Source organism: Cephus cinctus, unplaced genomic scaffold (assembly GCF_000341935.2).
Source record: "Cephus cinctus unplaced genomic scaffold, Ccin1 Ccin1_scaffold0084, whole genome shotgun sequence".
Taxonomy (NCBI): Eukaryota; Metazoa; Arthropoda; class Insecta; order Hymenoptera; family Cephidae; genus Cephus; species Cephus cinctus.
Window position 1 is genome coordinate 134315 of NW_014332824.1, and position 27935 is coordinate 162249.

Here is a 27935-nt window from a genome sequence, read left to right on the forward strand (position 1 = left end):
TGAATTCCTGTGAGTGTTACGGAGGTGTAGTGCTGTGCCTTAGTGCAGTGCTCACCAGTGTCCTTTGGATACAGTTCTCGGCCTCCATGGATTAGCTGCACCAGCTCCGGTGAGGATTCCCAATTTATTAATTGGTGAAGGGATCTCGATAGATAGTTAAGATTCGTTCTGATACGTTCTCGGTTCGTCGCTCTCTGTCTCTCGCACTATTTGCCGGACTCTTACTCCGACCCTCTCTACCTCAAACCTAGCAGCCTGAGCGGCCGTGCATTTCCGTAACCGTCCGCTCCCGTTCGTGTATTCAGTTGCGTTTGCTGATTTTACGCGACCCCAAAGATCAGCACCTACGGTTGCGTTTCTCGATTTTACGCGTCCCCAAAAATCGACAGGATCCGTTAAGCTATCGCCTCGTCCGATAGGTTCCGTCAGAGCTCTCGTTCTTGGTGGAGTTGGGCCTGTTCCACCCCAACTCCCAGTTTATACCGGCTCGTCAGTTCCCGGTGAAAAAGGAATTGGGTGGCGCCCGCCTGGCTTGCGGATGCACGAACAACGGGTGGACGGCTGAAGATAACGTAGGTTGGTTCTCGAAGATAGTTCGTTCTCGTATGTTTTGCTATCAGTGTCGGGTCAAGGAAAAGAATTACGTTACAAATGTTATGGCGAATAAGAATAGGAAAAAGAAAAGATCTGTATTATAATTGTAATTTACTTATTAAATAAAATAATAAAAACAAATAGCGAAATTCTAATAAACATTTGATCAAGTTAGAGATATCTATTCAAAATACACTAATATTAATATTACATCTGACTGTCACTATACAAATTTTCAAAAATTAATATTAAATTTCAATTAATTATAAAACAAATATAGAACTCACGCATAACCCATTCTTCTTCACAAATTTAACAGTCGGGAAATATACATATGACACGTAATAAAATTTACATAAGAATGTGATGTTAATTAAAAGTAAAATACGTGTTACGCTGTTGATCCATTCTCTATGTCCTTTCAATCCCTGTTCCCATCATCGAACAAGTCGTCGAATTGTAGTATTATTTCATCCTTCAAGTGGGATTTGTCTCATCATGTCGTTTAGCAAATCATCCTTGATATATACAATATGATTCCTTGGATGAGCGATATTGGGTATCCAAGATAGGATCAGATTTAATTGAGTTATCTTCCTTCGATGATGCGGAATATCAATAATGAATCTGCGTTTCGTTTGATCAACGCCACGTTTTTAATTATTTTCGGCAGGTGTACTCTTTATGTCCACACGACTCGACTATCTCCCCACGACTAGCCCGGTACCGGACAAGACAGTCGCCAGTAAGCCGATGCTCGTGTCTGATTGTTTATTATGGATGATACCTAGTGACACCAATTATACTACTATATAACTACGAACGTAGGCAAATACACGGTCGGTAAGATTATTTGCCCATCGACTTTGCCGATACCACTATTAGTAACGGGCGCGTTACAGTATGGGTTCGACAATGGATATTAAGGCGATCCGAATACGGTAGTTTTCATAATTTGTTCACGGAACTGCAAATAGAAGATTCTCAACAATATTTTAATTTCATTCGTATGACTGCTGTGGATTTTGAAGTTTTATTAAATAATCCTTCGCAATGATAGTGAATACCGCTTTTTTCTTTATTCTATTCTTGTAGTCTGCGTCCCGGCAATCCCACAAGCAAGAGTTGCATTCATATATCTCTATTCGCTACATCATCGCGAGACCGTTCGCGTTCCTTTAGTTTACTCATTGCGAAGAAGAAATAGGAAATTACCGGATAATAACAAACAAAAACTGTCACTGCAAGCGCTAGATATTCCAAACTAGTCCTATTGCGCGCAACATGCGTTGCAAGTCGGCGCTCACGTGTTTACACATGCAATTTATCGCGCCTGCAAGAACTCATGGCAAGTGCTCAAAAACTGTCGCGATCGCGCTTGTAGTACAGTTTACATGGGCTAGTTGCTATCCGCCAGTCTGTCAGACATTTCTCGCAGAAGTTTTCTTGCCTGTAGAAACGCGGCCTAATACTTTAGCTTTCATGTGTCAGAAACAATTACTAAAAGAGATATTTGAAAAAAAGCTACATATAGGGCCTGGATGTCACGTATACACCCGACGCGAGTATCGAACTGTTTAAAAGTATTTAGAATATCATATGACTGCCTGTTGTCAAAATATTAGTTTAAAATTGAACATGTTTTCGCGTGTTATCACATACGATTTAGACTCACCCGGTAAGATTGCCGGAAATGCAAGAAGTGGAATTGCTATCACAAAGCAAATTACTGCTACTGCTAGAAAGCCTATCCACCAGGCACCAACCCAGACGTTGCTGTCAGGCGTCAATCCGAGTCTGAAACGCAATCAATCGTTAATTACGTTTTGTGACATGCGTATATATGTATGTGTATATGCACATAGAGAATGTATGCGTAATTTCAGTGTATAGCTTCAGCAACTCATAACACATTGATCTGGGAGCCCTCTGGCCACCACAGCTGTCAATCGCAGATACCAATTACATTTCACTTAATATATGTTGGTTTATAAAAAAGAGACAAAGTTACATACCAGCAATTACTTTTGTACATATATGTATAAATGCCTAATTGTTATTAGAATATTTATCGATTCAACACCTAAAACTGGTTCACGTTCGTTTGAAATCACAGTATGGTTCACACAGTAGAAATCACAGTAGAAAAATATGAACCATATTTTTTCTGCTTAATTGTCAAATCGCGATGCAAATAAGTGCTTATTTAATTATTAGTAGTGACAATTTACTTTAATATAACTGAGTACATAAACGATACCCATAGTGTTAATACGGTTAATTAATTAACGATGTCTGCTATTAGACGGTTGATTAAATTTAAACGAAAAGATTAAACAGCTAAATGATTGTTAAAAATTTTAATGAAATTATGAATTTCAAAATGGTTTGATTGCCCAGAACTCGTTGAATGTATTGAACAGTAATCCGAACACTTTCACAAATGATACTCCTTTTCTATAACTAGGAAAGTTTCTTTCAGAGCAATAAGCGTCAAATAGGTCACGTACGTAAAGCGCGAAACTACATTGGGAACGAGCACAATAATTGTAGGATTGAAATTTTTAATTCCATCTCCACCTTCCTCCATAAAATATGGATTTTTGACATTGTATATCGAAATAATAGCGATGGAAGCGACCAGTGATCAAAGTATAATTTTAATAAATGTAGCCAAGATACAGTTCATGGGATATTATATTTTACCTGTGTAAAGCGCCAATATTGGTGACAAAAGCACATTAAAATTTCTCTAGTAGATACCGAAGCCTATCTATACTTGATTGGTAAACAGAAATTCATGATCTAATTTAGAAGCCCAATAGTATTTCATTGATCCATCAGCGGTCGTGATATCTTCCCAGTAAAGAATGATTTCGCGATGAGAGATTCCCTCACGTTCAATAATTAATTAATAGAGTTAAATGAATCAAAAAAAAATTATCAATTTTCGATTGAAATTAATTTAAATCTTATACGAAAAATTGATTCAGTGCCCTAGCCAGTCGAACAAGTTCAAGCGTTCTTGAAGTTGCCGACTTTTACCGAACAGTGTCGAGAGTGGCTCATTCCGCAACTTACTTTGTGTATGTGACAAGACAAACTCTCACAGTTTGCCGACGGTTTACAACCCGACTGTTTTGTTATTGATAAACAGGTTTCAAAGAAATAAAAAAAGTATTAAATTTCGATTGAACAACATATTTTTTGAAGATAGAAAGAATTTGAAGTATTCAAGCAATTTGAAATTTGAATGATATCGATTTGAAAAAAAAAAATTTGAGAGAAAGTCTCATGACGCGACCGGTGACGTGGTAAGTAATTAATTGAAAAATGGTTCCATTTTAAACCGTTTGAAGGGTAGAACAAAAAAGTGTTTTTAACTAAATCAAAAAGTCCTATGAGTTTATTTTTATGAAACGTCATGCGAGTTTGGTCATCTCCATTTATATTCTACGCGATTGGAGAGTGGGTGATTGATAATTTGGATAACATGGAAGCCTAGTCACGTTTCAATTATTAAATGAAACCAGTAAACAATCCGGTGATCACACACACTCTTCTATTGCTCCCCGATTTTCCGTCCTTCCCACTGTTCTCATTTGCAGTCTCGTTTTTTCTTGCCGTTCTCCGCAAGATCAGATTATTTGAGCCGTGGAGAGTGATTGATTACCAGAAAATGGCTGACTAACTGACGGTTCATCGCTTAAGCCAACTTAATCCTTGAACGTACCAGCCGAAAAGCTTCGCTCTCTCGTGGATCACCCCTCACGTTTCTCATAAAGTTCTAGAGTCACGGTTTCTGAAACTTCCGGCTTACAATCTGAGTTCACCCTATTTCAAGACGTCCACGGTATCATAGATTTAGAACTTATAGATATTATTTAATGCGTGAAGCTGTGCAATGATATGTACGATAATTGTGCAATTATTCAAATGATAAATTTATTTTCATTTTATTTGATCTTTTTTTCTTTATTGATTTTTTCCTCTTATTTGCACATAAAGATCGACGGGAAGCCTGCGTAGATGAAGGACATCATTCTATGAATATTTACCATCAAAAGTCTCTATAGAGAACTTTTTATTACGTGTTTGAAGAGGTCTAGTCAACTTCCGGCAGCCGCGTCTCTTACACGATTCGTTCCTGGTTCGTCGTGCATTTCTTTAATGGGGTTTCAATGAGCCCCTATCTGTCGTGGGAGATCTATCACATTAGCTGTCGCTACACGTTCTGTTTTTTCCAATGCAATCAACTTCTAAACAATATATGCATTCGCTTTAAATACAAATGCTTAGAATCATACGGTCTACACATCGTTGTTTATTATTTATAAGTAAACTAAAATTTGAGTAAGTCCAAAGCTTACGCATTCATATAAGTATATATTATAATTGTTTTATTCGTAATTGTTTAAGTTATAATATGTGTAAGGTAAACATAGGGTAGATGCCCTATCTAAAGAAAATAGCCTACAATAATATCAGTTTGTTTCAGAATTTAAATAAATGAAAAAATGCATACCAATTAATAATTCCTATTATAAATAATTGTAATTTTTAATTAAACAAAAGCTATTATTTTAAGAAAAATAATGTTTTTAGTTACCATCATTCTCGGGAATAAATACCCACACCATAGGATAGATGCCCTATATGCAAGGAAAGATGCCCTACGCAAATGACTTAAAAAGAATATAACACAATTGAGGTTAGGATCTCAACTACTTCTTCTTAAAAATCTAATTATGTATGGGTATTAATTGATATTCTTTAAAAAAATAGCATAACACAATTGAAAAAGAATACTCAAATATTCATTTAATTAAATAAAAAGAAGTTTTCTTGCCTAATATAAGTATATGTATACTCGAATAAACATATTGTAGAAAACTTAACTAGGTTGTACCTAATAAATATAAATGTTATAATATTTTATAAATAAATAAAAAAAGAAAAAACTATAATAGAATAAAAAATAACTGAATAGAAGCATATGTTACCATGTGCACTTTCGAGAATACACGTATTAAATATTCTAACAGTTCTTCTCGTATGAAATAACCTCGACTCCGATCTTTCTACTAGTCGTTGGAGGGCTCAGTAAACGTTTGCTATGATTGCTTGGAGGAAGAAAAAAAAGGCTAAAATAGTTGCGAAGAGTGGAAGCACTCCGGTCGTTATTTGCAGAGCAAACTCCTTTTACTCGGCAAAAGTTTGTGATTTTTTCGCAAAGGTTTAGAGGGGCTTGAGGAAACATAAAAGACTAAAAACAAACCGTCGTCCAAATATACATATGAAACAGGCGCTTTAAAGGTATTCTTTCCATGAGAATGAGTGTTAAATGGGTACCTAAATATGGTATATCTTGAATATACAGTGTAATCAGGAACATGAGTATGAAAAGCCAGGTGAAGTCACCGGTACTTTACAAGACAAAATTAATGTTAAAAGTCAAAAGTTTTAACATAGTCTCTTATAGGAAAATCGCCGCGGCCACGCTTCTATGTAATGAATTTTAAGTAATGAATTCTACCGCATATGGTGACTTGGACGAAAACATTGAGTCCAGCCGCACTACTGTCATAATATTTAAAAAGTCAGTAAATAATGAAATATAATGAATTCATGCGTGCAAACTCATATTTTATATTGCTATAATCATTAGGATGTTGTAATATTTTTGTTTTCAATTATCTCATAATGGACTATCATTTGACTTAATATACTACCTAAAGTGTATTCAAAAACGTTTAACTATTGGCAATAGTAGTCACGTAACATATGTAGGTACATAACACAGAGCGCAATAATTGCATTATACAGTTTGATTACTACGGAAATTATACTCACGTTATTATTTCCTTGTCATACAAGATTACCCGGAATAGATATATAGTTAGAACTATATAGATATGTAGCCATTAAAGACTGGTTTTTCCGCTCACTTCGCAGGGAGACTGAAATTGAAATGCGTGCCTGTCTGAATTATTTGTGCACGACGCACGTTCTGAAGAAGGCCGCTATATTATATTATCAGTACAAAATTTTTTTATTTGAACACGATATTTGTAGTAATGTTTACAGCACATATAGCGATATACTCTTTAATAAGCCAAGCCAGAAGATAAAGTCACGGAGCGTAGAAATCATGAATTACTTAAATTTGATAGAACAATTTTACTCATAGGTATCAAACGCGCTTTGACACAAGCCTAACAATTCTTTAGATTGCAGTTTCAAATGAACAATCAAGAAATTAATGAGTGATCCGTTCCGTTCCGTTCCAATTTGCAATGTACGAGCAAGAAGCACCTATTTATTTTACATTGATCATATAAATATATATAATATTATGCAAATAATATCTCGTTCTGAAATTTGGAATATGATGTTCATTGACTTGTAACTATGCTGCATATATACCTATCTACAAAGAGATTATGATGTCTGGAATATTTTATTCTGTCTAAAGTCATAGGTGCAATGCCCCTCAGAAACATATTAAGTTCGTGAACGATTCTTACGTTACATAAGGGATACGTAAATAGTTTCTAAGAAACATTAAACGGTGATATTTATAGAAAAATCATGGAGACGCAAAGAGAGTTTTTTTATTCATAATTAATATTTTGACGTATCTATGGTATGTCGCAATGACGACTTTTCTGTATCAGTTGAGTAAATAATCAAAGCGCGGAGACCGCTCGCATGAATTATATGTACCCGTAGAAATATATATACAATTATACATATACATAAAAATATCTATGCAGTATAATATATAGGATTATGCACTTAACCTAACTTAAGACATTAACGATTCAACTGTATAGAGAGAAATGCCATTTTGTACGCCTATCAAAGATTATTAAGAAAAATAATTAAGTGTTAATATGTATGATTTTAGCCGGAGCGTAAATTCACGCAATATAGCCACGCAACCACAACTTGCTGGAAAATTTACGCGTTCTCCCCAATATCCCACCGTCCCTGAACTTCGACATATTCGTTGCGCGTGTGTGCCCGTTTGTGTAAAAACTCCCCTAAATACCATTGGAACCCATAATACGGGGGAGATTAATCGTGCATGTAACCCCACGTTTATTCCGTGGGGAAAATGTCACATGGTTAACCAATGTTTGAGAATGAGATCCCTCCGCCTCAACCCTCTTGGAAATGGTACAATCATTCGCTGGCTCTACTATTCATTCATATTTTCTGACACCCTCTCCCTCGTGCCTATTCAAGTTTCTTTTTTCTTTCGCTTCTCACAATATCTATGTTTGAGATATATGCTTTTGAAACTTTATGTATTTCCTGTTGAATCATGCGCATCGTCACCCAATTGTCACCATCTACTAATATATCCCGTCGAAACTCATTCTACCCTGGCGTTTAATGTACCGGTTCAATAGGCCTTTTATGCATTCATGCGTTAAGGAGACGCAACAAAGGAAGCTAAGTGAGTCCAAAGACGAAGTCCGAAGTCTAGAGACAAAGTACTGATGGACATGCATGCTTGTGACGTAGCAGTTTAGTAAGCTCAAAATGTAAGAAACTCTTTTCATATTGATATAAAATTGTCTGATGGCATGATATTTTTTCTGGTTTAATTTTAGTAGCCATCTATTTGCGCGCAGGAGAAAATATAACTGAAAATTTGTGTCTACGAAAAAGTAAAACGGACGTTGAATGTTTCCTTAAATAATTTTCTGCGCCTCTATTTGCTGAAATAAAAATGCGAACATACATTGACCCATGAAGAACCTTTCTATTTGATTTTCGTTAAGGAACAGAATAAAATAAACTTGTTTTCATTCGACACGTAGACTTTGTATAATTTCTTTACGTAACATTACAGTATATACGACTGTATGCACGTGTACGTTGTGTGAACGAAACGCACGTTGACATTGTCCAAGGTGGATGCGAACAACCAATAACTCGTAAAGAGAATTTAATAAAGTTGCAGTAGTAAAAGTACGAACCGCTTTGCCAATAAACAGGAAACATGAAATACACTCAACACGGGACGTTACAAATTTATGAACAAAAATTCATTCGATTTTCATACTTAAATCATTTAGTTAAGAAGGAACTGTGAATATAAGTGAGAAATTTTGAGTCATTTAAGAGATAAGTATATGGTTTATTTCCCTACAATTTTAAATTACGATTGGCAGAAACAAATAAAAAATTACATACATATAATTTACTACTGCTTTCGGTGGAGCCTATACACTAGATATATAGACTATTTCTGATTTGTTATATTTGCTATGTTATATTGAAGTTTTTGCAAATATAAATATCTCCATATCGTCGATAAGTTCCATCGCCTTATACCACTCAACTACCCAATTAGTACATGCCAATTAAAAAATTATTGTGTACTCACGATGAGGCATCTACGACGAGGAAGTCTGTGTAGAACTTAAGTAGCTCACCACCAACGACATAACCAAGCGCAGGTCCTATTATGGCCATGGTGTAGTATATACCTATGTATCATAAACTTATTTTCACCATAAAGCAAATTCATATTTTCATTTATGTTCTTTAGAATATTCTTAAGCATCCAATATTTTTGTTATCGTACAATAGCAATATTATAAAATGCGATATCGCATTTCTATGACATGGTAGCCTCCAAAAAATGAGAAAGTAAAATCAACGAATCATATACATTTTTTAAAAGTTTGTAATATCTATTATAGTCCACCAACCAATGTAGAATGAGTGTTATCATCAAACTATAGTACGGAAATTGATTAAGTTCTAGTATAGATGGCTCTGCTAAGAAGTTTTCTTATATTTTCAACTGAAATAAATTTTACTCGTTTCGTGGAAAAAAAAATTCCACGAGATGCAACTAACGATCAAGCTGACGCCCCCAGTTGCAAAGAGCATATGCTGCGGTGCATTATTTGTATAGTTTCTTTCAAGAAACAGCTTGTATGCGCATAAAGAAATGAAGTAATCTATCAATGTATACTACACATATTTTTCGTTGAAAAGAGCGAATTCTCTCTACTGTTGCTATAGTAAGCACAATATTGTAAACGTTAATATAAGAGTGCTGTTATATTGACGTTATTAGGAAAATGAGTGAAAAATTACTACTAACATGAACTTTACATCCCGAACAGAAATTTAGTCAGGCTGCCTGATGTCGTATCAGGTCCGGATCAGGTATCGGTATGGCATGCCTGATCAGGATAGTCGGATGAAGCCCAGATCCTGCCCTTCTCAAGCAGAAATTTATTCCGGCGGGGATCCGGGCCGCATCAGGCTGTCCCTAACTGATAATCCGGCCCAGATCATGCCGCTCTTCCGGCCCAGATCATACCGCTCTTCCGGCCCTGATGTGGCATGTAACGGCATTTCTGATCCGGCCCTAATCAGGCTACTTGATCGGGCCCACATTAGGGAACATATGTGGTCCTGATCATGCCCTGATTGGTATTATATCCGTATGCCTGATATTGATACACATTAGATACATATACAGACGTTAAAATGACAAACAGGTAACATTTTAGTAGTGGAGTAATTCAGTGTGACGTATTAGGCCTTGCTTCCAAGGGGTGGGAGAATTCCTGCAAATTATAAATTAGTTTGTTGATTCTAATAGTATATTGTGCACCGAGAGCGAAAGCGGGCGTTTCTGCGCCGCCGAGAACCCCTCGGCTTCGCCTCGGGAGCCTCAACTTTATACAAGGCACAAACGCCCGTTTTCTCTCGCGGTTCACATACTATTTTCTTCAACAGCGGAGCGAACGCGAGTTTTCACGTAGTGGGTGATTCTTGGGTCGTTCTGATTGGTCAACTTTGACCTGCTCCCATTTAAAAACTAAGAGCTTTCGGACAAAAGGAAGGTGATTTCCGTGATCACTGAAGCCTCCCGAACACCGCCATGCCCACAGGGGCAGGTAGTTTCGGAACACCTTGTATACAGAATGGTGCAGAAATAATAACATTCATATACTGTAAAACGAGCAAATAACGCTTCCTATTATTCTTGTACAGTGCGACACACAAGTTACGCATACGTACACATATGGACTTATAGTCAGCTGTTTCGAATAGATTAACATTGTGGTTGGGTCTTGCAAATAAATTCATTGCGATAAATGATAGTATAAATCTTGTTAATAAACCGTTAAATGACGTAGCAAGAGAATAGATATGCTTTAAAAATGTTTTAAAAACTATAGATCTATTATATACATTTAACTTTTACGATTAGAATTATTTAGTGTTAAGAATGAAATATTCTTTACCTAAGTAAACAGATGACATCTTCTTTGACACGTTTTCGTCCAAATACGTGACGCCGAGGGTGAAAAATGGTGCCGCACCGGCGCCATGCAACAATTGTGCCATCAAGAAGATGACCAAGTAGACGCCACTATAGGGCTCGAGCTCCACCTGGTCAGGAGAACCATCGCATATCTCCTGTTTGCAAAAAAATAAAGAGAGGAACGAAAACAATTTTAAATATTTTCCTAATAAAAAATTGTACCAAATTTTAGATAAATAATATTAAAATTGACATATAAAACATTGTATTACTTACTGTGTTTGACGTGTTATTCGTCATCCTTTTGCATACATTTTCTGATTGATCGCCACCCCGATATGGTCCGCCGAGATAATGAGGTAACGCGAACAATAAACTACCTAAACCTAAGACTAGGATACCCACTCCGATGTACCTGTGCAAGATGATAAATCGATAAACGTAATACGTTCTTGTATTTGTAGTTTAATAGTGTATATATTTGCAAATAATGTGATGTTATTATTTTGTTAATGAATGTCAAACTACATCAAAGATGCATACTAACCTGGGTTTGGATGCATTAGAGCGACCCCCTAGGTAGCTGACCGGTACTAACAAGAGAAAACTAGCAATGTCGTATCCTCCAGCTATCAAACCTGTCTCTGACGATCGCAAACCAAATCGTCTCTCGATCGTCGTTATGACAACATTGATAAAGCCGTTGACAACCATCCCTGAAAAAAAATGTAATATAAAGAAAATATTTGAATGATAATTATTAGTAATTAATCACAATGTATAGTGTCACTAGTGATATCTTAAAGAAATATAACGCTGTTAAAAAAAGACGTTGTTACGGGACGCGTCATCTTGACGCATTTCGAGTTTCACAAGGAAAATTACAGAAAACGTTTACATTTCTTTCCTATCACTTATACTGACTTTAATAAATGTAATGCTATATGTATAATGTTAAATATTATAAGTTAATCGTTTATAATTATGTTGTTTTTGAATAAAATAAGTTGCAGTTTCGTTCACGCGTTAATTTGACACGTGTCAACAGAGATAGGTATACATGAAATGTCCGTAAACCTAGTGTTAATGCGGCTAAGTTAACATGTTGTAACTCAGTCTATCATTGTACAGTCGCACAGGATGTAACATCATAATTTTATCGGTCCTAGACAAGACATTAAATCCTTGATGATTAATATTTGATGACGGTACTTTAACCGTATATGTAACGTAAAATAAACATAATGTACTATACTAATTTATTTTACATTATTTTTTCACCTTTTCATACTTCGCTACTCACAGCCGTTAAATCAAAAATCGACATTGAATAAGATATAATAATATAGCGCTTCTTAACCCGATCAGGTTATCGTTTTTTTTGGCACCTTCTTAGGTTATCGTAGGTCGTTTCAGACCCAAGGCATGTTAAAACGCTCAATGATCAATAAAAAAACTGGTAAAATTCCTGTATACTCTTAAACACTTCTCCTTTAAGGGCAGATCATAAAGATTGCAAAAAAAATTTAAACACTATTTTATTTTTAGTGATAAACACACCCACCTCCCGGTAATGCAGACATTTACTAAAAAATTCATAACTTTTGAACAAATTGAGATATTTGAATTTTTCAAATTGTATTATAAAGTACAAAATGCTTAAGTTTGAAGTGTCAATTAGCGCTTTTTTCGAAAGAGGAAATTTGAAGTCACAAGAAATAACTCGATATATTTCGATGTATAAAAATTTCATTTTTGTAGAAAATCATACATTTATGAAAAAAAAGAACAATATGTTCACGCCTTAAGTTCTATCATCTTATAATTACTAACAGTCTCTGCAACATGTGTAACGGTGTTTTTCGCAAACGGCCAACCTACACTTGATACAACATTGGTTCGTTCTCACAGATTGCACGCTGCGCCATGCTACAAGAGATGAAAAAACGATATATGACTCAAAAAAAGAAAAATACTAGTAAAAAAAATCTTTTGAAAATACTCATAAACTTCATGAGAATTCAAAAACTAACCTTCACGCTCAAAACGAGTTTGCACCAAAGTTAAAGTTATCGTGGGTCGTTTTAGACCCAACGCGAACTTGACCTGCTCACTACGAAGGTCAGGCTATCAATGGGAAAACGCGATTCAGCACCGAGGGTCCTCTAGTCCTAAAGTTTTTTGGGGTGGGGATAGATATTTCCAGGCTACACGGATTCTGAGTAATGAGACAAAAGAAAAATGCCTAGGATCTGAAATGACCCACGATAACCGAATCGGGTTAAGATTCTAAATGAAAGATGCGAAATGTGTGATTTCAAAATCGCCTTCTGTATTTATTCGTGTGAAAACTAAATAGCTGTTCTAATTATATATAAATACGATAATACAATATTGTAACTAGGACCAATCCCGTAGAGCCTCTTTAATAGTAGCACCTCTATGGCTCTAGGAAGTCCGGCACTATCGTCGATTTGCATATTTGTGTTCAGCAGCAGGTCCGTATGTACTGTTATGCCGTGAGGATGTTATAAAATAATCTTCAACACTTTTAATAATACTAAAATAGCAAAAGCAAACTATTTTTTATTGTATCTCTGTTTCGTTAACAATGGCACAATTTTATTCTATTTCCCTTCCTATGAGTGGACGATGCTCACTCGGAGCCTACAGTTCGACGACTGGCTCTTTGTTGCGTCTAAATAATGAAGAGCTTCTACGCCTTAGTACAATCTTTGCTGGCAAAGGGTTACTTATCGTGTGGTACTAAGAATGCTAACCTAGTAAATAATTAAGTAACGCTTAGGTGCATAACAGTACATACATAGTATACATACAGTTCTAATATAGTCCATTCGACGAAATCAGGAAGGAAAACTTACAACACACTCTCGGAACTGGCTGGATTAGGGTAGAAAGTTAGGGAGATATTTCGCAAATAAATATTACTCAAATGAAAAGAATAAAAAAGTATAGAGGCTCAAGAAAGTAAACTGTTACTTTCGTATTATCTATTGACTTGGTATCTGTGTATCTGTATTCATCAATTTAAGAGTTTATCATTTTCTTTTAAAGTAAATAGAATATTTCTCCTCCAGATACAACAATGATACAATTAGACACGACTGTCACTCATACTTTCGAGTATGATTACAATTATTGCCTTCCGGGGTGGAGCCGAGTCTGGAAATTTTAACTTGCCGGCGTTTCCTAAACCTTGCAACTTGCGTTATGAGAGCTTAGAAGGCATTCGGATACTGATGCATGTTGGCAAAGGTTATCATTTATATGGGACCTTGTAGCGTTCATGTATGACATGTTTGGCCAGTCAGGTATTACGCTAATTTTAGATGGTCAACGTAAATAAAAAAATTTGTAAAAAAGTTCATCAGATTGGATGAATTTGGTATCCTTTATCTCCATTGAGATTATTTAGGTGTTTTTGAATTTTCAAAGCTTCGCAAAGAATTCTGGGAAAGTGACTTAAAGTTAGCTAGGAACGTTGTATGGTCGAATCAAACTTTGAGTCCTGTTTCGAGGTGGTCTTCTGCTAAGGCTGAATTGCTGAAAATTTGGAGTCTAAAGCATCGTTCGTGTTCCTTAACGCGTATGCTAATCCTTCTCCCGGTTTCACCGACGTATATTTTGGCATACGTACATAGTATAAATCCTGCTAAGCTGAGCTTCCGAATATTGTCTTTGGAAGATGTTAGGATTTGTGAAATATAGCGAGGAGTTTTGAAATTTGGTTCAAACTTCAAACGTAGCTCTAATTTGAAAGCTAATTGTAACTACTGTCATTTGTATATCATTGTCGAAAATTCTTGAATTCTAATTGCACAATTGTAATTTTCATACGCGATTTGAATTTTAACTTATATAAGTGCGGTGATTCAGATTAATGCAGAGAAAGTGAAAGGTAAACCAAGAGTTACGGTAAAAGAAACAGAAAGGATAAGTGAGAAAAATCGTAAGAATTAACAAACTAAGTACACGGGCATCCGCAACCAATTCTGCTTGCTTTGATTTTTTACTCTCGTCAAAAGACTAACTTGGTTTTCTTGAAAAATTCCGAACGCCCTTTTTTTCCCTTCAATATTTTATTTAGGTTTTCTCATGCCCGCAATTGCTTACGGTCTCACTCTTTCTCTGACTATTCACTTCCCTTGATTTCACATAAAGCTCTGTGGCGTCACCCCAGTTGAAGTTATTCTACGCGGCAAATTCGATTTCCGATTATCGAGAAAGCCGACCTTGTCCCTTCATGACGATTCTGAAAGCTATGAAATTACATTTGCATGCAAGAAATCCATCAGTTTATTGCGAGAAATGCAAAAGGTGTAAGTAAGAACAACACGTTTTCGTTTTCGTTAGAAGAATTTCTAGCCAAACCTATCGAAATGCTGTACATGCTTACTAAATGGAATTCTACTGTATAGCTAAATTATATCCAATAAGACTATCACACACTACGTGCATACTTCCTAAAGGCATGACGAAATCCAGCACAAGTACAAAATTCGAGAATAGCAAAATATTGATTTTCGGAATTCCTCGTCATAATTTTCTGAGTCCACGAGTTACTCACGAGTCCTCACCATAAGTTTTAAAGTCTAGGGGTTCGTTGTCACAATTATCGGTGTCCATCAGTTCCTCGTCAGAGTCTACGAAATCTATACGAGTTGGTCATCAAAGATTTCAGAGTATAGCAAAAGTATAACATTCTAGTATAGGAAACATTTACTTAAATCTTTTATCTTTGGTGTGCGTTGAGTATAGCAGACGAGAACTCGTGGACTTCGACAACTGTGATGACGAATCCCTGGACTCCGAAAATTATGACGAGGAACTCTTGCACTCTGAGAACTATATCAACGAACCCTTGAACTTTGGCAACTATGATGAGGAACTAGGCTCTCTGGCCAGGACAGGAACACTCTGGAAGCTATAATGAGCAATTTCTGGACTCAGTAATTTGCTAATCTCAAATGCTATACCTATACAAGATTTGGTAATATATTTGAGAAGTATGTCTGTAGTATACAATAATATCATTGACTATACGTTATAAAAATTTTTTGTAAATGAATACGAATATGAGAAAGTATTATTAGCTACGTTTATGAAAAATTGCTTCAAATACTTGTACAAACAACTCATTTAGGCACATCATTTATTGTTATCATGTATTATATTATATTTCCATCTATACATAGGCAGCAGTTTCATGAAAGGTGAAATAAGGAGGAGAAAAATGTAACAGTTGTTCGCCGTGCACTTTGCAAATTTGTAAGGAATATTTTGAAAAAATTTAAATGTAATCCATTCCAGATTAATTTAATATCGTTTGCTTCATTGTTAAAATGATTGTTAATATCATAGAAAGTCCAAGATGTCTATCCATAGTCTCTAGGTAGTAGACCCTAAGGCGAGTAAATCCTTAATCATTGCAGCCAGCATTCTTATTAGGTAAGCGAAACTAATTTAATCCGGTGAAAATAATAAAAAAAGACGACGTCAAATAGTACATGTGTTAGGAATTGGAAAGAACAATCGCACTTCACCATCTATATTAATATTTGCTATCTTTATTTTACTTCCCCTTTTGTGCGCTGTGATTTTAATAGAAAATACATATGTAAATCGTTGGTCGGTATCAAAGATTTCTCTCTAAAATTATCCACTAGAACCTAAATTATTTGTAGCCGTTTATTAAGTCTCATTAGTAATAGTTTATAAACTCAATGACTACGCTTAGAAAGTTAGAAAACTGACAACTGATCAGGTAAAGGCTGTCATCTTATACATCTTCCAACTATTTAATCTTCGTCTTTCTTTGCATACATGTGTCTCGTTGCCTTCTTGAATTGTTGATATCTTAACAGATTTTAATCCGAAAATACATTGTGAGCTAGATCAGATTTATCGACGATCTAAGATTTGCAGCGAAATGGCTCATACGTCCGCCTGATAATGTAGTGGGAGCATAATTTTCTCACCATTCCTCAATTACTCAATCTATAATATGTATATATGCATTTATAACAATTCAATATAACCGTAAAAGCTTTCTTGGTTGTGTAGAACGAAAGCTCTTTGTATAGTTGCAAGGATATAAAGGTCCATTAAATTAAACAAAAGTACAAAATCCATTAAATGCAAATGTGGATGTGTCTAGACACATGCACGAATATTAGAAACACATATGCACGTACATTTTTTCAATTTTTAAATTTATATGATCAAATTTGGAAAACTTTTCGTCTGATTTTGTAAATATATTTTAAATATATATTAAAAATGTGATTATAGTATGTACACATAAGTTACTATGTATGAAAGCCAATATGACTGTATACTATTGTATACTATACATACCGTTTAATTCGGTTCAATAACCAAAGCTATGGATCGATATATCAAAAATAGAAAATAACATTTACGTCGCTGGTTCAAGGCGAGTGTGTTTTGACACGCGTTGATGCAGCCGATAAGCATCGTGACGCTTTCTTTACTTTGCTTACTTCATAACTAATTATTATTCTTTTTTTACTGCGATATGTGTACAATATTAGCGGTCATGTGGATATAATGGATATAAACAATATTTTTTAAATAAAAATTTCGTTCTAAATATAGTTACTGGTAAAATATTAAATGTTTAATTCATCAGAATATTATAGATTGAAAAGTTATGAAATTATTAAAATATTGATCTGATACTTACACACAGGGGAATTACGTGTACATGCAACAGCGATTTTCTTAATATCTCAACAAAATATGAAACAAAATAAAGTAAAAAGTTACATCATTTCGATAAAAAAAAATGATTATTTTGTAATTCCTGTTTTTTCATATTACCACTTTTATAAAAAAACCAAGGTCGTATTTATTTTCCTAATGAAACACTTTTTATTTCGAAATTCTCTTCGTCTCTTACATCTAATATATTTCGAGTTATTAATGTTACTTCAACACAATTTTTCATCAAAGAGATAATATAAGTAAACCTATAGCAAAGTTTTCCAATGCTAATGCTTTTTTTACTAAGGATAATGAATGGTTTTCTAATGATTCCTCTTGATTTATTACACTTCATCTTTGGTAAGAAAGCATTGATAATGCGAAGTTTTTCTAAGGAAAAATAGTAAATAAACAAAGAAACTGAATTTCTGACACATTGGAAAAAGCACCTATATAACAAATGATACTGTATCTCCTTTACTGAATTCCTTTATCTGCTCTACTTATCTACTCTAGCCATCAATTGTATATGTATCGAATAGTTGTGAATGTACCACATTAATCATTTAAAAAAAATGTTTTTACGCGACATTTACATTTCTCATATTTGGATGTCAAAATAGATTTCAAACTAATAAAACAATGTTTTATTTAAACAAATTAACATGATATTAATATCTCATAAGAATCGTAAATTGGAGAAACCGTATTTTAAAACCCATGTAACTTTTTTTTTGCTATCTCTACATATTTAAGGGATGTGTAAAAAAGTCGTAATTACTACGTAAATACCTTGTAAATTATAGTATTAGTGCATGTTTTAATTATCCTATACTGCTAAGGTGCTAATGTTATAAGTGATTAATATTAAATTACTACCAAATCAAAAAAATCGTATATAATTCTGAATGTTACTAATGACATGCATAATTGTTAATTAGGTTCATACATAAAGTTTCTTCTTCCGATTTTCAGAATTAATAAAATTTTTATCAAAAAACATTTTGAGTCAAATTCATTTATAGTCACTGACTAAAAAAGAATATTTGTTTAATATCACATCCTGAGAAGTTGTTACCAAAGTGAAAGTTATTTATCTAGGATTAATATAGAGTATACATATAACTGATCAATCATATATAGTACAAGTTTTGTTGAATTAGACCTCCACCAATTTTTCTCAAATATAGCCCAACTCTTGCTCTACTTAGCTATTATTTCATTATAAGGGTAGATTGGTCTCAAAATCTAGGGTCAAGTGGCTTTCTGAAGTGAATGAAAATCGAAAGTAAATCCTATCCCTTATACAGATCGGTGATCTAATAAGCTTTACACTTGATGTATACTTCTGTTAAACTTCATCAAAACTTCATATAACGAGTTGAAAGTCTAGAATAATCCTAGAGTAAAAATTAGACAGGCTTAATAAAGCGGCTTCACTTGAACTTATTCTTGACTTGCAGTAAACTTTAGCTGGATTTTCTACTAAACTGAAACTATAATTTATTTGAAGATTCTAGAGATATTCATCTGAACTATCAATCCTCGACTTGCGCAGTAAATTTGTTCTGGAGATTTCCATACATTCGCTACAAATCCGCTTAACTGTGTACATTGAGGACTTAATGTACCTGCTTTAGATCAAATATGTTTGCTAGGTATTGTCCATGCGCAAATACGTATTCTTATCAGACATTAAGTACAAACATAAACAATATTATCAATTTACCTTGCACAGCTCCAGCCCAACACAACCAAAATAAGGCCCATTTAGCGGTGCGAAACTTTTGTAGACAAATTGGTCTGAACCATAACCATCCGCATTGTTGATTGTTCGCTGATTGATCAGTAACATCTTTCACCACTTCTGGCTTGAAATCCATTTTGCGAGGTCCATCTCCGAATTGATCCGGAAGTCCCGTCATAGTCTCGTTCATGTCCGGAACGTCCGACTGTAAAAATAAAATCATTTAAACAGGCTATGTAAAACTTCATTTACTCAGGCATTTATAACGATTTAATGTATTCAGGTTTTGCAATTGGTCACAGATTAAACTCATAACGATCATTTCCACTTTTCATGTACGACTTTTCTTCGTACAGATCGTTAACGATGAATTATGTACGAGTTTTTTGCTTTGCGTCACGTGTGATGTCAGTAATTAAGTTTTCTCAAGACATCACTTAATCACATTCTTCTTAGAAATTTTTAATATAATACAAGGAATATAATTGTGTGTAACTTCTTTTTAATTTGTCAAAAACTATATTTATAATTTGCGAAATCGCAGATCGACTATAAAGCATTTAGAATTTACAATGTTTTAAGTGGAAGAAAATAAGTTTAACACTGCTCTCAAATGTTTGAATATGAAAAATAGAATCTTATATGAATGTAATCGAAATAAAAGATAAAATTACACACACTCAAAAACTTTTAAAGCAAACACTTAAAAATAATCGTTCCAGTGGATATGTATTAAACAAACTCGAACATAACATAAGTGATATACTAAAATAACATAATTCAGCCAAAATTCAAAAAAAGATACGCGAATTAGATATTTTCTTGCTGCTTTTGTTTAAATCTTCATATTAGAACGCAACTGCGATCAACAACCGGATGGGAATGTATCGTGTGTGCACTAAAACGTGTCAAAAAGGTATATATCCATGCTTCTATATATGTATATCTGTATAATATGTGAAAGTTCCTAAGTAAATCTTGTATGTACCCAACTGGAAATGAATCGGTAACAAGTATTTGTTTATGCTATGTATATATACAATTAATCATTTTTCAGGACTCACATTACACGCAAATATATTCCGCATAGTTTATTTGACGTTATGAAATGATACCGTTAAAGATGTGATTATGATAACAGACGGTGAAAATTGTTGAAATATAACACAATTATTTACATTATAAACTTATATACACTCCGACGACAGTATTACGAATTAAATTTTCCGCGCCAAAATGTTTGCGAAATAATTAAATATTATTAATGAATAATTGTTCAGTATAAACAATTCGTTATTGGTTAATTTTATACACATGTATATATACTTTTATTTTGATTTCATCTTCCATTTCCTCTCTTGATTGCCCATTCTTTCATAATATTACCAAATCAAGACGCCTAGCAATGAAGAAAAGAAAACATGGATTTCAATGAGTTCATCTCATTCAATTTAGCGCAATTCAGAACCCACTTATGAATTTATAGATAAATAAGAAATTACTTATAGGATTCTGATTGCAAAGACGTATTGCATATAAAGTTGAAAACGGTGACGTCCTGAGTCAATCTTCACGAATATTACATAACATTCAGTTGAAACATTTACTAAACATTCGCCATTTCCAAATTACGCACTTTAAACCTGTCCCGCGCTGTAATATTCACAAAAACATTTAATTCGTTAAATTATTGTTATATGCCTTAATGAACCAAACAAATTGTTCGTTAATAAGCTTGCATCGCTATCGCTTGCATATTTACATTCACAGTTAATTTCCACTATTTGCATTAATATTTTGAATTTTTCATTTGTGATTTTATTTTGCCTTTAATTTACAGTTAGACATTTTTTTTTGTCAAAGATCAGTCACAATGTTGAAAGTCACTTAAAAACTCAATATATTTTATATCGTTGCTGCAGCAGCACGTATGTCACAAAGGATAATAATTATCGTATGTAGTGATACTGGTAAAGCCACTACCGTCTACTCTAGGAAGTAAAGATATGCGATTACATCGGGTCGCGTGTGATGCGCGACTGATGATGCTTCTGGCAAGAAACGCAAGACTAACGCCTGAGTACCACGTTCGGAGCACTTCGGGTGCACTTCGGCCTTTTTCGCGGACGGCGCTATCCTTGTGACAACCATCTCCTAACCACTGAAACCATCCACTTTTCCTAACCCCTAGCTGTTGCTTCAGTGGTCCTAAAAAAGAATCCATTCACGTAAAGTTTCAACACGCTTGCATACCGTATACTATTTTTTTTTTTAATTTTTAACTGCTCTTAGAGTTCAACTTTCCAAACTTTGTAAATCTCTTATCATTTCTTATCACGATACTATAGATTAGTTTTCCTGCAATTACTAGAGATGACACTGTTAATCTGGCTCAAAAATATTTTTTAATAGGTTTTACCTTCCTTGAAAATATTTTAGATGCCCATAATGTCACTACCTTAAATTTTTAGGTAATTTTACAGTCGTTTGTCCGAAAAATAATATTGTAAGGTGCCTTTTAGCAACACATTACGAGGTATTCTTTGAACATTTGTTATAAGAATTATATATACAGACTATGACATCATAATAAACAAATTTAAAATGTGTAAAACTATTATAATTTTCTTCCAGCGGAGTCATGCAAATTTTATTTATGCACGTTATACAAGAGAGTAGCTGTCGGGAAACTGACATACACTATACATATCATGATATTGCTCGTTTTCATTATGTGACATTTTTTAAACTTGTCGACCGACGCTTTCCACTTTTCTATCTAGTTATTCCAGTACAAGAATAGCAATCTATAAGTTTCATGGAAATATCCACGTTGTACACTGTTATGAAAACATTAACAATACTAGTACAAATTCCTAGTTAGATATGCAAACGCAAAAATATTAAATTATAGTTGTGTCATTTAATCTCAATTACATCGGATACCTTACACTTGTCATTGTCAATAATAAAATAAACGAGCGCATAACATCTCGTCATTTTAAGAAGAATACTTTTCAGGTATGTACTTGATCTACTCATGAACTTTTGCTATTTCTTAAAAGTCGTAACTTACATTAAGTTTATTTAAGTCAGTACGCATTGTAGCTGATAACAGATAATGAGAAAGCATTACGAATTTACGATCGCAGTAACCTAGGTGGTATGAGGTGTCTACGTATTTCAAATAAATCAGTCCGATAACGGCGCGTCTAAGCAGAAGGTACTATCTTCTCCGTGAAATATATTAAATAGATATAATAGAGTTGTATTTACGTCCTAATATACATAGATATACATACCTAATGTAAAGTATACTCAAATGCATATTTAAATGAACAGTTGTCATGGTCAGGACTGGATAAAATTTTCGATAGCATGAGCTTGCAAAACTTGTAAATTTATTTTTATACGTACAACGTATTCAATGCTTACTTTAATAAGTTTTCAATTATAAATTTTCATTCTTAAATTTTCGTCTTTTTTTGGCTTTCTTCTTTTGTCTCGTCTGTCGAAAAGAGAACTTACAATGAAAACAAAATAGTTTCACCGTCTCTACGTACAAACAAAACATATACACGAAAATACAGATTCCAACGGATAAAGATTTCTTAAAAAGATAAATGAAAGTGACTTGAACAGGGTGGTTCATATCTTAAAACCACTTTCTTCCTGTAGAGAGTTGTGTATTATCTCCTTTCTTAAATACTCACTTCCTCTTTCGAAGCCCACGCCTAATTCTATTCGACCTTTCTTGCCTCATTCATAAAAGCTTGAACGGACTTCAGAATCAAGAATAATTGAGCACTTATGGAAACGAGCATGAATTTTGCACTACACAGAACACACGTACGTATTTACTCACAGACGTACTTAACGATCGTTATCCAATTGATAAACAATACGTAACAGCAAATGAGGGAAACATCAATAATCAATTTGCGTTGAATAACAAAATTGATCGAGGAAATTATTTCTTTAAATAGACCATCTTTGTTTTCTTCATTGCAAAACTTCAATCTTATGTTTTGAAAATGCCCTTCCATTTTTTACGTCAATCTCGATTATCAACCCATATGAAAATAGACGTACAGATCTGCGCATAAAAAGGTTACATAGCGCCATACAAAGTAGCATACACACATGCAAGCACACGTGCGCGCGCACGCATATAGAATAGAATATACATAAAAGATTGTGGTATGAATGCACGTGTACGCAAAGACTGCAGGCGCAACATGAACGTACGTTCGGATTTGTAAAGCTGTGACATTTGTTTGCTGGGGGCAAATGTGAATCAAACGTAAGGTCGAAAGAGTAGGGTGAGGTTCTCAGCCAGAAAAGCACAGTAGGCCAATAGGCGTCCACGCTAGCCACGCGAGCCACACGCGACCGCTCGTGGTAATAAACATCCTAGAATTAATAAAGATTCATGGCTTCCGTTTGCCCCGTAGAAACCAATTAAGTTCTTGAATTTGAAGGAGAGTGTGTTTGAACATGGTAAGTGTCACATGGGTGGTCGGAGTGTTTTGAGACGTAGGAAGCTTTTAATAAATTCTTATTGAATTTATTAAATAAAGCTATGAACGTCTATGGAGCATTTACATCTTACGTTGTGACGTATAAAATGTAATCTACAGTTACGTATGCGTAATACGTAACGCACGAATCGTATATCTTGTCTACGTATCGATTATACGTGCTGTACTTGTTCAGATTATTACTTATATATTTTAAGGCAATTATATTGCCCTTATGGAATCGTGTTATCTTGATTCCGTGGGACTGCATCATTAACTGTTCCTCCCTTCGGTAAAATATGGATGAGTGGATATTCGATTGTTTTTATCGAAAATTCTTTAAAGTCTGGTAGCACTTTATTCTTATTCTGATTGGTCGGTTAGTCAATCCCGTATAGACTTGAAACTGTTCCTGTTGTAAATTTCTGCTATATTTACGTAACTGTAATTGACGTGTGATACATATTTATGTATCAGCAATATTATATTTTATTGTAAAAATTCTGAATTTGAGTATCAGACTTAGCCAGCGCGAGATTTGATTCTAGTTATTTGAAACTTTTAGTTGGAGATTCAAAGAAGTATGATAAAGAGTATATCGATAGGTATATTGATTGTGGGTTATAAAAAGAATTCAGAGCTTTTATGTAAATCGAATCTTATTAAGAAGCTATACATACACTCGAAAAAGTGCAAAATCCAGTAGGTTTAATTTTACGTGTTTATTTATTTGCAGCGTATTTCAAAAAAAACAAACAGTGTTTCTTACAGCGAAATCAAAGTGGCATAGGCTCCAATGGACCCCAAGGTACCGTTTGAGGTTTAATATATACTTTTTGTCCTCTATTTTATTTATTTCTTTGTGTTTACTTTTTCGCATGACGCTTTGAGAAAATTCATTTAGATGACAACGAAATCAGAAGTCTGTGAATTTCACTGACGTTAAATCAAACTGGGCAGATGTAGGGCGTTCCGGGGTGGCATGAAAACATCAAGGTGAATCGTGCGCAGATGAAAAGGAGTTGGAAAATACCAATTGTGCTTGGAACTCGTACAAAGGTCTTTTGAAAGATTCGTTCTTATTCTCAAAGAGGACGTAGGCGTTGCGACGCACAAAGGCATCATAATCCTATGATAAACAGTAGACGGAGAGAATTAAATACTAAAAATTCCTGCAAAATTTACAATAAATATTATTATAAAAATAGTAACCTCGTGCCATCTTGTCATATTAATGTAGTACCTAATCTTTCGTTTGTCACAAGCAAATTTTCCAACCAACAGAGTAAAAACAGCTAATAAACTTTTACAAGTACTATAGTAAAATATAACTGCTGACAATTAAAATTTTCTGTAAATCTAGTCAAAAGTAACGTCCTAGGTTAATCTTCGACTGTTATCGCATACGGAGGATATGCTGATTCGGCTAAAGATAGCCGAAGATAGACCGTTGTCAATTGATTATAGTACTTTCAGTATGGTAAAATTTACAGACTGCAAAATAAATTGTAACTATCTATCAGTTCACTTATATCTTTAAATTTAAAAGAGTCCAAAAATCGGACTGAATTAGGTATATTTTAAAGTATCTTAAAATTCCCCATGCGACAACGTAAGATTTAATGTCATCTGCAGAATATGTGGCTATAATTACATTATTATTTCAAATTTAGATCTATACTGTAGACTACGGTGTCATGAAGTCCCACAATTACCGTGACAGTCATGATAATTTTTATTATAAAATCTTCTCCATGTACGCGTATCGTACAGGGCTAAGTTTGTCGCATACAGGAAGTACTATATAAATTCATATATCTATGTACACACAATGTAAAACAAAATTGTGAACCGTTATACAATTTATATTTCAAATTAGAGTAACACGGTAACATACAGTATCAACACCGTAATTAAGAAAATTCGAATAGTGATCAAAATAATATTTTGTTCACATATCCTTAATTCTCGTGCGATAGAATTCTAATTATAACAGGCAAGGTATCGAATCCGTGCTTTATACTTTCCACCAACTTAAAAAACTTAACATAATATGTTAAATGAGATTTGGCGTTGGGAAAGTGCAAACGGAATAAAGAATAATAAATTTTGAAATATACATTTTTCAAACTGCAGTGTTGTAATAAAAGAAAATATTGTTAGTCCTCTTTGGTATGTGTCGACTGATATAGTATTCATGTTGTAAGCGTTACATATTCACATTATGCTTTTCTGTATTTCATAATAATTCTTTCTATATGTTTCTGATAAAATCGACGATATTGGCATTGTTCAGCATTACTAGACACTTGCTTTTATTTATGAATGCTCATCGAAACATCAACTGGGCACGCCCAATTAATATAGACGAAACTCTTACAATGTTCTTGAAAATCTTACATTTTAATATCTTCGACGTCGCAGCATGGCACGTCGCGTTGTTATGCCACTCTTCGTAATTGCGAAACAATTGGATGCCCGCGGTGGCACCCTCTGCTGTTCCCTCTTTGACGCAAATGAACAGTTCCGCAAAGCGTCTATGCGTCTATATTTATTATCAAAATAATATAAAAACCTGGATAGGCAAGCATTCTTCTAGCTTGTCCTCGGAACATCTTACAATTAGTTTAGTAATTTTGTAGTATAGCATACTACCATGACTCCTGTTTAATTTCCCTATTTTAGTTCAATATACTTTCCTGTTCCGTGCTTCAACATGCTTTCCTTTAAATTTGTTGAAATACTATTTATTAATATAATATAACTTTTTTCTACTTTTCAATTTTTTCGACAGATTTTATAAATTAGTATATAAACCCTTTCGTAGGCAAGTTTTTTTGCATATGCTTTATAAATAAAATTCACATTACTTATATGATAACTTAGAGAAGGCTAGAATGCACAAAAAATATCAGATTTTGAAAAATGGCCCATTCTAAAAAGCAACTCTTAGGCTAGAAAATCATGGCTGAAATAATAAAAATTTATATCCCGGGAGTCTTATCGATTCACGAGAATTCATTTTTAAGATAAAGCTCTAAGAAGCCGTTCAAATAAAAGGAAGAACCTTTAACCCATTTCCATCACACGGAAAAGTGGAAAATTCGTTCTTGACACCAAAAGTTTTTTTGATTGTATTTAAATAAAAATGTTTCAAAATATGAAAAATAACAACAATATTGCATAAATAAAGAAAGTTAAAGAAACTTGAATCCTTTTCACCAAATCGATTAGTTTTAGTTACAATATGTTCAAGAATTTCCTTGGTCAAAAACAGTTCGTAAACGTTCTCTCTGGTAAAATTTATTATGTTTTTATTTACACCACCAACAGATGTAAATTTATGCAATTTAAGTTTGTCATTTTTTCCTTCCCACTCAAAAACACTCGCACTTTGATCACTATCGCTACTGTCAAAAGAAACCGCAATAAAACGTCTGCGTTTTGTAGGTCTAATTACCTCTTCACTACTGCCGGAAACACAACCGTTCATTTTTTCTACTTTTTTGGGTTATTTTACTCTGAAATTATTTCCGATCACCGCTTTTCATTGACTGCGCGTTCAATATGTACAGGTATAATATGCGCTTTGGTGATAAGTGCCAAAATGCGCACATATATACGCTCTGGTGATAGTTGCCAGGCAAAATGCGCACATACAGTAGTGCGTAATTGAAGTGGAACACTTGAATTTTTGTGTATCTCTACGAAACTATGACCGATTTAAAAAAACCAAAGATATATTTTTTAGGAAATTTCCTTCCCGTTCGAATGATAAAGGTTTTATCCCGATTGAATACAAAATAGCCGAATGGCAGGGGTTCGAGTGAAAAAGTGAATTTTGGAACTTTTTGAAAAATTCGAGATCTAGTAGTTCCGGAAGGAAATTTATATTTCTAATTAGGGCATGAGAGAGAGCATCCTTCGGCATTAAAAAAACACCCCCATTGAACCCCTGTAGGATCACTCTAGGGGGAGTTACACCCCCTTGAAGTGAAAACACTTAAATGGCCATAACTTC

At 34.2% G+C, this 27935-nt stretch overlaps 1 protein-coding gene and 1 long non-coding RNA gene across 7 annotated transcripts in view; one reads left to right on the top strand and one right to left on the bottom strand.

Moving 5' to 3' along the window:
- The window catches only part of LOC107271766 (solute carrier organic anion transporter family member 4A1), a 49221-nt gene that overhangs the window by 8629 nt on the left and 12657 nt on the right, over positions 1-27935 (bottom strand). For 2 of the 6 annotated variants that reach the window (XM_015748159.2, XM_025089160.1), the window contains 6 exons: positions 19377-19599; positions 11448-11616; positions 11177-11315; positions 10881-11055; positions 8996-9098; positions 2270-2391 (listed from right to left, as the gene is read on the bottom strand). In XM_015748159.2, the coding sequence (XP_015603645.1) occupies positions 2270-2391; positions 8996-9098; positions 10881-11055; positions 11177-11315; positions 11448-11616; positions 19377-19599 (931 nt within the window). Of the gene's footprint in view, positions 1-2269; positions 2392-8995; positions 9099-10880; positions 11056-11176; positions 11316-11447; positions 11617-19376; positions 19600-20458; positions 21438-27935 lie in introns of those variants that run through there. The other 4 variants (XM_025089166.1, XM_015748182.2, XM_015748176.2 and 1 more) reach the window with 4 other exon arrangements.
- Positions 24387-25930, top strand: LOC112494972. Its single transcript, XR_003061021.1, has 3 exons — positions 24387-24519; positions 24651-24722; positions 24819-25930. It is a non-coding gene; the product is annotated as an uncharacterized LOC112494972 (long non-coding RNA).